The sequence below is a fragment of the Glycine soja genome, chromosome 11 (assembly GCF_004193775.1).
Source record: "Glycine soja cultivar W05 chromosome 11, ASM419377v2, whole genome shotgun sequence".
Lineage (NCBI taxonomy): Eukaryota > Viridiplantae > Streptophyta > Magnoliopsida > Fabales > Fabaceae > Glycine > Glycine soja.
Window position 1 is genome coordinate 38,721,867 of NC_041012.1, and position 11,614 is coordinate 38,733,480.

The following is an 11,614-nucleotide window of genomic DNA, read 5'->3' on the forward strand; positions in this document are numbered from 1 at the left end:
ATAACATTTTTTTAATAACTATCTTACAATTGTTTTTAAAAAAATAAAAATTAGAGAGAATTTTAAGACGAGTTTAAAAAAAAATAAAAAATATGAGTCAAGTCTACTTAAAACCTAAATTACATCAAGTCTAAATTTAAAACCTAAATTCATCCCAATCAATTTCGGGTCAAGTTTAGTTAGTGAACAAGTTGAGTCCTGCTTATTCCTAATTTTAATATTTATGGATTATTGAATCATTTATGTAAAATTTAGTCTATGATGAACCTGTATTAAAATTAGGATGTGCAAATGTAACTCCTCATTTTGAGAAAATTCAAAAATACATCAAAGAGATGACTGAATTTTTTTACACAATTATTTAAATATATTTTTATAAATAATAATTTTTACAAAAATACTAACTCCGTCAGTAAATATAAAAGTGACACGCGCCTTTTTATATTAACATTGTTAGCTTCAATTTATGCAAAGCTATTTGGTTGAATTGATTTTAAAAATTAAAAAAAAATTCAACCATTTAAAAATTAAATAATTAAATTAAAATTCAAAAATAAATTAAAGGATGAAAATAATAATTTAAATTTTTTAAAAATATTTATAGTTAAGTGTATTTTAAAATCATCTGAGTCTCTTACTTACCAAACTTATTGAATATATTTCTAATTTTAAATATATTTTATGTTTAATTACAAACTTATTACTTAAGTTTTTTTTCACAATTATTACCATTCAACTTTTAATATTTTACAAATTTTATCATCTAAATTTTTAATTTTTATGTATTTTATCATTCACATTGGTAATAAAATTACATCATTTTATTTTATCATTAACTTTTTGTATAACATATCAGTGGTGATAAAATAAAAAAAAATTAAAAATTTAAGTGATAAAATTTGTCTTCTAAAAAAAGTGATAAAATTTATAAAAATAAAACTTCGATAGTAAAATTAAATAAATAACGAAAGTTGAGCTCTAAAATTATCAATTAAGCTTACATTTTAAGATTTTATTCAATAAATAAAAAATTAAATTATAGGTGAGATAAACAAGTAAAATCTATATTTTATAATTTCTCATAACATAAATTTAAAGTAAAATTAAAGTTTAAATTTAACTCAATTAAATAAATCAGTAAAAAAAACTCATTTAAATAAATTACTTATATTTATGTTTTTCCCTACAAATCAAACTTAGTACTGGATTTAATTAAGTACTGAATTTAATTTATATTTCTATTCTCTCACATTCTAATATACTTTCTTTTTTCGTGAGACAGATTTGAGCATACTTTTTTCTTTATGAATTCGTAGTTTTCGGATTTTGACAGAAATTTAACTTAATAATTTTTATTATATGACCTAGTTCAATTAATTTTGTATTTAGTGATAAATTATAAATACTTGTCACTGTTAAATTCGAAAAGTGATGATTACTTATTGCGATTTTTTTTAATTTTTTATATTGAAAACTAAGTTAATTTTTTTTATTGCTTTAGGATTAAAACATTAAAATGAACATAACATCTCGTGAACATTTAATGTTATATTATTTAATTAAGATGATTCCCTGTCTCTATTATATATATCTTTCTTTTTTTACTATGCATAAAAATTATTATTTTTTTATATTTAAGTCCCTATTAAACCTTTAAAATATCTTATTTTTATAATTAAATATATTTCACTACAGTATTTATGTATTAATTGTTTCTTACACTGATAAAAAAATATATTGTTTCTTTCCTTCTTTTCCCCTTATTATTTCATATTTTTATTCTCATCTCTCTGTTTTTCTTTCCCTTACATTTCTACCTGTATCGTAGTTCGAATATTTTCTTCATTTTATTTATTGAATTTTTCGGAAGAGGACTCTAGTCAACTTTTAAATTACGGATTAATAATAATTAAAAGAAATATGTACATGATAGTAACTTTTTTGAAAGAAAAAAAAGCTGAAAAGATCATTCAAACATTGCTGCCCATATTTTAAGCTAGAATTAAGGTGTGTGTTTTGAATAACTTTGGAAAATTGGTAAAACAATATTGATAATTAAAACAAGAAAAGAATTGTAAATAAAATATGTAAGTTGGCTATTTTCACTAAATTCGAAGGTATTAATTAGTTATCAGACTAAATATATCACAATAATAGAATGAACTCAAAATTGACAACTACATATAATTACATGATAGGAGTTAGTCTATTTTTGTTTTGGTTCCAAACATCACTACAGTTGTACTTGTATCTAAGTTTTTCTAAGAATGCTGAACATAAATTAATATTTTTATATAATGATAATATGAAATTAAACTTATGACGTTATATAAATTATGTAAATTCTTTATCATTAACTCAAAATTAAGAAATTGAAAGTAAACCACTATAATTCAAAAGATAGTGACTTAAGAAAAATTATGCTTAATTTTTTAAATAAAATGTATACAAAATTAAATTAAATTAACATTTAGGGTAATGTGAAAGAAGATTCGATCGCAAAAGTTGGATTCAATTTGCAATTATGTTTTTTTTACAGAGTTTTGCAATTATATTTATTTAGACTTAAATATTTCTTTCACCTGTAATTTAATGTTTATTTTTATTTTTATTCCTGTAATTTGTTTTTTCATTTCAGTCATTGTAAAATGTATTTTTGTTTTTTTCCTTAAAACACTTACAACATAAAAACATATTTTGAACAGTGGAAAAAAATTCTAAAATATTTTTTTGTAAGGATTAAAATAAATAATTTTTTTACAGGACATAAAAGAAAGAAAAATCTAAATTACCGAAAAAATGTATTTAATTTTTTTTTACAATTTGTTTGCAATTATATTAGGATTAGATGAAATTGAAGTTCACCGTAATAAGATAACAATGTTATATCTAGGATAAAATATAAGATAAAAAAAAGATAAATAGTTATTTTTGTTTTTGAATGGATACTTTGTGTGAAAAATAATAAAAATACAAAGTTTAGTTTAGTTCAAAAAGGATAAAAAATGTAACAAATCCATTGGACAACAAATCTATTGGAGGTTAACTTTTCAGGATAAATAATTACTTTTTATATTTTCAGAAATTAAATTTTATATACATTTGTTAATGAAATTATATATTTAAAGATAAAAATAATTATATAGTTTAAAAGAAACTATCAATCCTCTTATTATTAACATGATAAATAAGAAAATTGATAAAAAAAATCATTACAAAACAATTTAAAGTTAGTTATTAGTTTAATAACATGATACATATAATTGAATTACATTATAGACCTTTCCTAAAAAATTTATTATCTTATTTTCTTATTCAAATATCACAACACAAATTCAGTTGAACTTATTTTAAAATAATGATAATTTATGACAATATGTTGAGAGAATTTTGAAGAACTAAAACACAGTTTGTTTGAATATGGTTTTGGCTTTACTTTTTAAAATTATATATTTTATATAATAATTTCCAAAACTAATTTTCAAAGAATAGAAATGAGAGGAAAAAAGATGTTAAAAATGTAATAAAAGACATGAGTAATAAGAAATTGAAATCAGAAAAGCAAAACGTTCTTATTCTTTTATTTAAAAAATTATATTAGCTTGAAAATAATATTTAGAAACTATATATTCTTGAAAACTTTTGTTTATGCAGGTTTTCCTTGTTGAATTTCAAAATAAAAGGCAATAATGATTTCCCTTCATCAGCAATGAAATCGAGAACTAAAAACGTGTAAGAAACTGAAAAGAGGGTTTAGGTTTAACTACACTTGCAGGCACCACAAAAAACTCCACCTATAATTACCATTCCAAGAATATCTGTTAAGTGGAGTTTCAGTGTCAGAAGAAAAACCTGTAGCAGTAATGTCTTTTTGCACCAAAACAAAAACTAGTAAAACTCCCTCTTCTGAATCCTAAACAACACAAAATCACAAACACCAAATCATCACTCATACACCACAGTTTCCAATTTCCATCAATCTCAATCTCATCCTCTCCTAACATTCTCCCTATAAAATCGCCACATCCAACTCCCAACAACACAACACCAACAACCTCAAAAAACATAATTAAGCATTAACATTCCACACCTTTTCACACACACAAAAAAAACAACCCTCTAAAATCTAAGCCTCAAAGAGTGCTAAACTTTGTTACAATGAACATGTTAGGCCTTAGAGACCTAGTTTTCATAGCTCCAACTCCTTCTCAACTTCACCACCATCAACAACACCAACCCATTTCAGCAGAACACCATTCAAACCTCCCTTTGCCTTCACAAGCCTCTCTCAGTGTTGGTCTTGGCATTTTCCCTCTCCTAACAGTGCCACACACCAATGATGTTCAAGTTCAGGTTCAAGACTGTGCCAACAACAACACCAACACCAACACCAACTATTGGAACCTGAAGATGTGTGGTGCCACTGAAGTGAATTCCACAAGAAAAGGTGTTATGAACATGGAGGATGAGGGAAGCAATAAGCAAATGATGGAGAGTGAGGAAGGTGGGGGTGAGTTTAGGGTGTGCCAGGATTGTGGCAATAGAGCCAAGAGAGATTGCAGCTTCAGAAGGTGCAGGACTTGCTGCAAGGGACGTGGCTTTGATTGCAGCACTCACGTGAAGAGCACGTGGGTCCCCGCGTCTATGAGACGGGGTGGTGGTGGTGATAGTAGTGGTGGTGATGGCAACAGCGATGCTGGTGCTTCTAAGAGGCTAAGAACTTTGGGGTCATCAAAGAATGTTGCTGCTAGTGCTACCTCTCATAGTTCCACTTCCAATGCTACCCCAACAAAGAGCTTTGATACCAGTTCTTGTCAACAAGGTGATTTCATTTTTCTCTTTTAATTCAAAGATGTTTACTACAATTTCACAAATAGTTTAATTAAGTACTTGTTTAATTAAGGTTTTTAATTGCACTGGTATTGTCGTGTTCTTGGATATTGTGAGAAATTGCAACAAATACAACTCATGCAGTCACAATTGTAAACACTCGGATAGGCCAAAATCGCAGCTGCAGACCATTTTTCAAAACCTTGATTTCCAGGTTTTAAATTATGGTCGCAGTCGCAAATTCATTGTAATTCTTGACATTATGAAAAATTGTAGATAAATGTGACTAATGTGATCCTAATTATAATTTGCAGACTTGGTTTTAATATTTTATTTATAAATTTGTTATAAAGTTGGATAAAATATGTTTTTAATCTATGTACTTTCAGTTCACTTGATTTTAGTATCTGTACTTCAACTTTGATCTATGAATGTAGTGATTCTTGTCCCTCCGTAAGGCGATAATCTTACGTGAAGAAGGACTAAAAAAAATTTATCCTATAAAGTTTAATAAAAACAGGTTAGAAAAGTGTTTTGAATTTTGATTAATTTTTCCTAGTAGTTGTTAAAATAAGTTAACAAAAGGTTACAGATTTTTTCTTTCTTTGGAAAAACTCTAGCGTGTGGTAAAATTTTAGGAGCTTGGATGTATAAGTGATTTTTGTTGAATCGCAGATGCTGGTTTCAAACAGTCTTTGCCACGGCACGTGCGTGCACCTGCGGTTTTTAGGTGCCATAGAGTGTCTGCTATTGGGAGTGGTGAAGATGAGATTGTTTACATGGCCACAGTTCATATTAGTGGCCATGTTTTTAAGGGGTTTCTGTATGATCATGGTGCTGATGCCAGAAATGATGTGCCTAGTGTCTCAGAACTGCAATTGGGAAACAATGGAAGTGGAAAGAATAATAATAGGGAATGCTCTTCGGCAATTGGGGTTCCAACTAGTGCTTACCCTGCTTCTGTTTGCTGAGATTGCTGAAAGGTACAAAATTGGCCTAGCTTTAATTTAAGTAACATTCAGCACCCTCCTTAGTATGCTATTAAATTGTTTTAGTATTGCATTTTAAAAGCTATGATTTTAGTCTTCATTTCTTTACAGTTTCTGAGTTTGGTTCCTCACTCTAATAATGGAAGTTTCATAAAGGGTGATGAAATTCACCAATTATAAAAAAAAATAAAAATACAAGGACCAAAATCATGTTAGAATCAATTTTAATTGAAAATTAATAGACTTAAAACAAGTTTCATTTTACCCTAAGAAAAATAGCTGAATTTTACTAAATTTATGTGCTGCTTCTTGGGTTGTCTGGTAATTAGTTAAAAAGTTCACTCTGATTGGTCATGACTATGCAAAAGCTTAGAAAATTCTTGTGTCTCACCACTTTAGTGACAGTGACAAATTTCCATCAATGAATTGAGCTATTGGGAGAAGAGTAATCATCATAACAAAAGAAAAAAGAAAAAAGAAGAGAGAATGAACTTGATACTGTATGAGTGCATCAACAAAGGAAGGATAAAAAGAACAGTACACTTTGCATCTAAATTATCATGAGTGTTTACTTTTATCATGCATTGGTTAATATCATATGGAAGGAAGCATAATGTACCGTGTACGGGGGGTTTCAAGAGTAGTGGTGACTTTAAAATGTCATTTTCAATCAAAGGACAATTAGACAAAGAATGCACGTACACTTTTTAATGTGCATTGAGAGTGTTACATTTCCACTACCACATTATCATCTGTGTTACACTCATGTCATGTGTGTGATTTGAGCAAGATTCAACTGCACTTTTGTCTACAGATATTATCTTACATCTTGCAATCTACATCAACTTTTATTCACTTTTCTTTTTGAGTTTTGACTTTTGATATTTACCACAGGATATGAGAACTCTTATCTCCACTTCTCCTTTTCACCCACCAAAAATTTAGAATCCTATTATTTAGACACACATTTCTAAACATCCTACTCACATTTTGCAATTTTTTTATTACATCATGTGACCAATAATATCAACAACTTATCTCTATCTTCTCTCCACTTTTTTCTAGGTGACTGCATACAAGAGGTGTTCAAGTATCATTATCCAAAATTTTAAATATATATAATGACTTATTTGTTCATTGTTTTTTTTATATATAAAATTGTCATATGAAAAAAATTAAATGAAATTTATTAACTGTTTCAAATTATATTTAAAAAAAATATTTGATAATTTATATAATAAATACTTCATTCATAAGAAAAAATATCTTTTTAATTTCATATCAAATGTTCATGAACGCACAATAGAAAAACCTTTTTTGATATGTTTGAAAGTATAACATCATCTTAAACCAAAAGGTCAATCTAGTTATAATGTGCCATGAGGCCTTTCAATGGAGTTTACTGCTTTCTCTGTCTTTTGTTTCTCCTGGTTTCGTTGATGTAAGTATGGCCATGGTAATTTAAATCCTTTTATAACACCTTACTACATAAATCAAGTATTGATTTTTTGTGTATTTTTAAGATAAAAAATTAATTAATTATTCTTTTTTTTATAAAATATTAAAAGAACTAGCTAGTATGAGGATATTATAAAAAATAATAATAACATCACTCTTCTTAATTCTCTTTTGTTATTTGCAACACTATTTTCTAAAGTAACAGGGTATTTTCTAGAAAATGTCACATCTCGTTGATACAATAATGTTATTTTGACCATTCAAGGCTTTAATCCAACATCTAGCACCATCACTCTTATATAATTGTTGTATTTTTTTTTTCTTAGCCTTTCACACTAGACACGTTACCTGGTGCTGATAAAGACTGCCACCGGTTTAGTGGAAATGTTTAGGCTCACCTTCATTTAAAGTTTGGGTTGATTTCAATTTTCAATCAGGAAAAGTATAAATAAAAAATAAAAAATCAAACTGTATTTTCAGTCTATCTATATACAGTCTATGTTGAGTGCCAAAGTTTTCACTTGCCACCATCTCTTTCCACCCATGTCAACCCACTTGTGTGTTGTCTGATTCATTTTCCTTGCATACAAAGATTTCCCCTGTAGTTGTTAAATTTTCCCATTTTGCATCTCATATATATTATTGGAGCAGCAGGGCTTTGTACTCTCATGTTAGTTGCTTAATTTAGCAACCGATCATGTCTTGAAACCATTCATTTTTATTTTTTTATGGGAGTAATTTTTTTATTAAATATATTTAAGTACAAAAAATATCTTAATGGGAGCAATCATCTCCTTAGAGCTTTATGTGGATCCGTCTATTCAGGTACATGATTCCTTGTTGTGAGAGTGAAATGCCTTGAAAAGAAAAGAGTATAGATTCAATAAAGTGAAAATTAAGGATGTGAAAGAAAGTTAGAGACAGAGAAGTGGGGAATCCAGGAATAAGAGTATGAAAAAAGCACACCAGTGACTTGTTGACCATTGTTTTATAACTTGTTTATATTGGTATATGTCATTTCCTTGGTTGCTTTATTCCTCTTATTTCGAGCCAAAAACTTGGTATTGTTTGTTTGGATCAGCCTCAAATAATGGATGGTCCAGCTTATTTCTTGACTAGGAGCTGTTTAAGTATATTTTAGATTATTAAATTATTATTAATATACTCTAATATGATTGATAGATAACTATTTCCTAACCCTCAAACCTGTACAGGTGAATTTGGTTCTGTGAAATAAAATTAAGAAAAAATATTTGAATTAAAATAATGTAACGAAGGTATAAAATTCACATTAATTTTTGAAATCTTTTCTATTTTTTTATTTATTTATTTCATTTCATCTCTTCCAAACAGATCATAGTGTTTTGCGACAAATAATAGGAGGTTGATAAAAAGATATTTTAAAAGATGATAATATAATGTAAGCATATTTTAAGAGAGGAGACATTATACTTTAACTTATTAACAAATTTACCATGGATTATTACTCAACACAATTGAACATTGTTTGGAAATAATATTTGAGTAGAGTTAAAATGATAAAAATTAATAATTTTAATAAAATGTTACTTCTTAATTTTATTTGTCAAACTGCAAAGTTTCATTCTGTACTTGGTAGGCAACATCTAAATGAGGGCTTCTATTTTTTTTTTTTTACACAAAATGAGGGCTAACATATATAAACCTTTTATTTACAAATGACAGGTGATGGATCGGTTCTGTGACACTCTGAGGGCAGTTCATTCTGCTGTTTTGCAGGGAAAATTGACAATATATTCTCTTTGGTTATTATGTAAATTTCTCTTCTACATAATGTTTATATGCATACATAGGGGACCTAGTTTCAATTTCTTGCATCAGAATAGAGACATTGATATGTTGCGAAATTTCATATTCAGTGCTTAATCAAAGTTTTATTTTATCCTAATTCTTAACAATACAATTGTTTCAAAGTAGAATATTATATTTCAGAAATTATATTTCCAAGAATATTATGTTTAGGAATATTATTTAGTAATTTTAATTACAACATTTAATTGAAAATTAAAAAAAATGTCAAAAAATGAAGTGGAGATAAATAGTTGATATAGAAAATAACTTCATTACAATGAGAATGTAAGATACTTACTTTTCACCAAAAGAACAAAAACTAAGTTAAATATGGTTGTTTTATATTCTTGAGAATCAACTACTAGTATTTTTTATAACGTTTTTTTAAACTTATATAAAAAATATGAAATATATGATATTCTTTAGAGAAATTCCAATGAGTTGTTTAAGTTGGTTCTTAAACTAAAGCAACTTTGAAAATAACATGAGAATAAATGGGTTCTTATAGAATTCTTATATAAGCAACTATTATAAGGTTGCTTAATTATCAAAAAATATTTTTAAGTTTAAATGACAGTTACTGTGTGAGTAGAGAGATACAACGATACCCCCTAAAAAGAAATTAAGAGCTTATGTTGAGTTTTACTGTTGTAGTAAAAATTAGTGTTATTAAATTCCATGTGACAATAAGAGATTGTCATAAGAGACCTGATAGCCCAATTTAAATTTTTATATCGGAGATATTCTTAGTTTATTTTCCTAAATTTTTTTTCTATATCTTGAAACAAATATAATGGATCTAGAATAAAAAATGGAAAGGAAAAGATAATTCAAAAAAAAATTATCTGTAAAAAAAATAAGTATTAAAAAATCTATAATAACTTACATATTCTATTTAACTAACTGAGCTATATTTTTTTTTCTAGATATAAGATATTTTGGAACTTCTAAAAGTACCAGAGAAATTATCCTACGAATATATGGTCCAAATAAAACTACAACCAAAGTCATTAATAGCCCAAAACAATGTCATCAGGCAAAAGAAATTCAAGGAATGAGGCGAGATTAAGTCTAAAGTAAAAATGAAGATGATGCAATACATTGATGTGTAATATTCAATGACGTGAAGCCTTTAACTCTTCATCAATTTTATATAGACTCGTAGGAGGAATTTGACTCCTCTAAGATAAGGACATATAAATTTTAATGATTTTACAACTTATTAATTATAAATTTCTTAAGTGAAATCTTCTGTTTATAATCAATTCTTGATGATATTGCATATTACAATAATGCACATTATGCTAGCTTGGCCGAAAACTACGAAATTAGTACTATATCCAAGTTTTCTTTAATGTCTTTGGATCGGTCCAGTTTCGCACTACCAATATATACTGACATTTCTTTATACATTGCACAAACTCTCTCAATTCTTTGAAATACATTACATTATACTTTTTTTTATAGTAAATATTGCACCATACTCTTCTACAAGGGAGATTGTTATAAATGTTAAAAAAATAAAGAGAGAGAATTTGTGTAATTTTACAAAGGGAGATTAGTGTAATTTATTTTAAAATAATTTAAAGTTAACCAACAAATTTCAGGATTTCCTAATCTGAAAAGGTATTCTATTTCTTAGTTATACTTTTTTTTTATCTAAAGTATTTACATAATTCCTAGAGTACATTTAGTATTTTCAGTACAAATGAGTTCTGGAAGTTTATGTTAGGATACCAAATTTAATAATTATGAATTCTATTTTTATTTAACTCAGGAAATTATTGTTCTTTGTCTTAGTGAATATTCAATTTAACAAACTCACTTAGAACGTCTAATGCCATCCTAGAAAAAAATTAAATAAAATAAAACTTGGAAAATAAAGAGAGAAAAAATTGACAACGAATACTGCTTATATTTTGTGTGTGTGTGTGAATAAAGGAGTCATAGGACTAAAGCCTAAAGGAAACTAAATATAGAACAGCACAGTAGAATTATCAGCTAACAAATCAAGGTTCATTGATGATGGCACAGAAGCAAATTCCTAAACTCTTATATAGGAAGGGTATGACCTAGATTAGACATGACAAAGATGATGTAAAATATTATGATATTTTTTGTTCAATTCCTTACAAACCCCTACAAGAAGCAAACAAATCTGGCATGGTGTATGTGGGCAAAACAAAGGTGGGACAAAGCAGGACCATGCTTAGAAATCTTGATAAATGAGCCTCCAAAACTATGGTCAAGGGCGATTTTTTATTTTATTTTTAATGTTTTCCCACCAATTTTCCTTTTTAGAGGATCTTGTTTAAAAACATTAAATATGGACACACATTTTAATAGAGATTTGGACCTGAATTTGTCATGTTGTAGGAAAGTAAAAAGATCAACCCAATATCCCGAAAATTCTTAAACCTAAGCGAACTTTGAGGCGAGATCTCTTTAAATTACTCCCTCCGTTTCAAAATACATGTTCATTTTGGAGAAATTTTTTGTTTCAAAAT

The 11,614-nt window shown here is 27.4% G+C and overlaps 1 protein-coding gene across 1 annotated transcript; it reads left to right on the plus strand.

Moving 5' to 3' along the window:
• The first annotated feature begins 3,800 nt into the window (after nucleotides 1-3,800).
• LOC114374482 (protein LATERAL ROOT PRIMORDIUM 1-like) lies at nucleotides 3,801-9,204 on the plus strand. Its single transcript, XM_028332125.1, has 3 exons — nucleotides 3,801-4,822; nucleotides 5,506-5,813; nucleotides 8,982-9,204. Exons 1-2 carry the CDS (start codon nucleotides 4,159-4,161, stop codon nucleotides 5,799-5,801), a joined length of 960 nt encoding a protein of 319 aa, XP_028187926.1. The 5' UTR covers nucleotides 3,801-4,158; the 3' UTR covers nucleotides 5,802-5,813; nucleotides 8,982-9,204.
• The last annotated feature ends 2,410 nt before the right edge of the window (nucleotides 9,205-11,614 follow it).

Bases quoted from the DNA above. Each gene is read 5' to 3' on its own strand.
- LOC114374482 (XM_028332125.1), top strand. From the start codon at position 4,159: ATGAACATGTTAGGCCTTAGAGACCTAGTTTTCATAGCTCCAACTCCT. The intron at 4,823-5,505 runs GTGATTTCATTT...GTTGAATCGCAG, and splicing joins TACCAGTTCTTGTCAACAAG to ATGCTGGTTTCAAACAGTCT.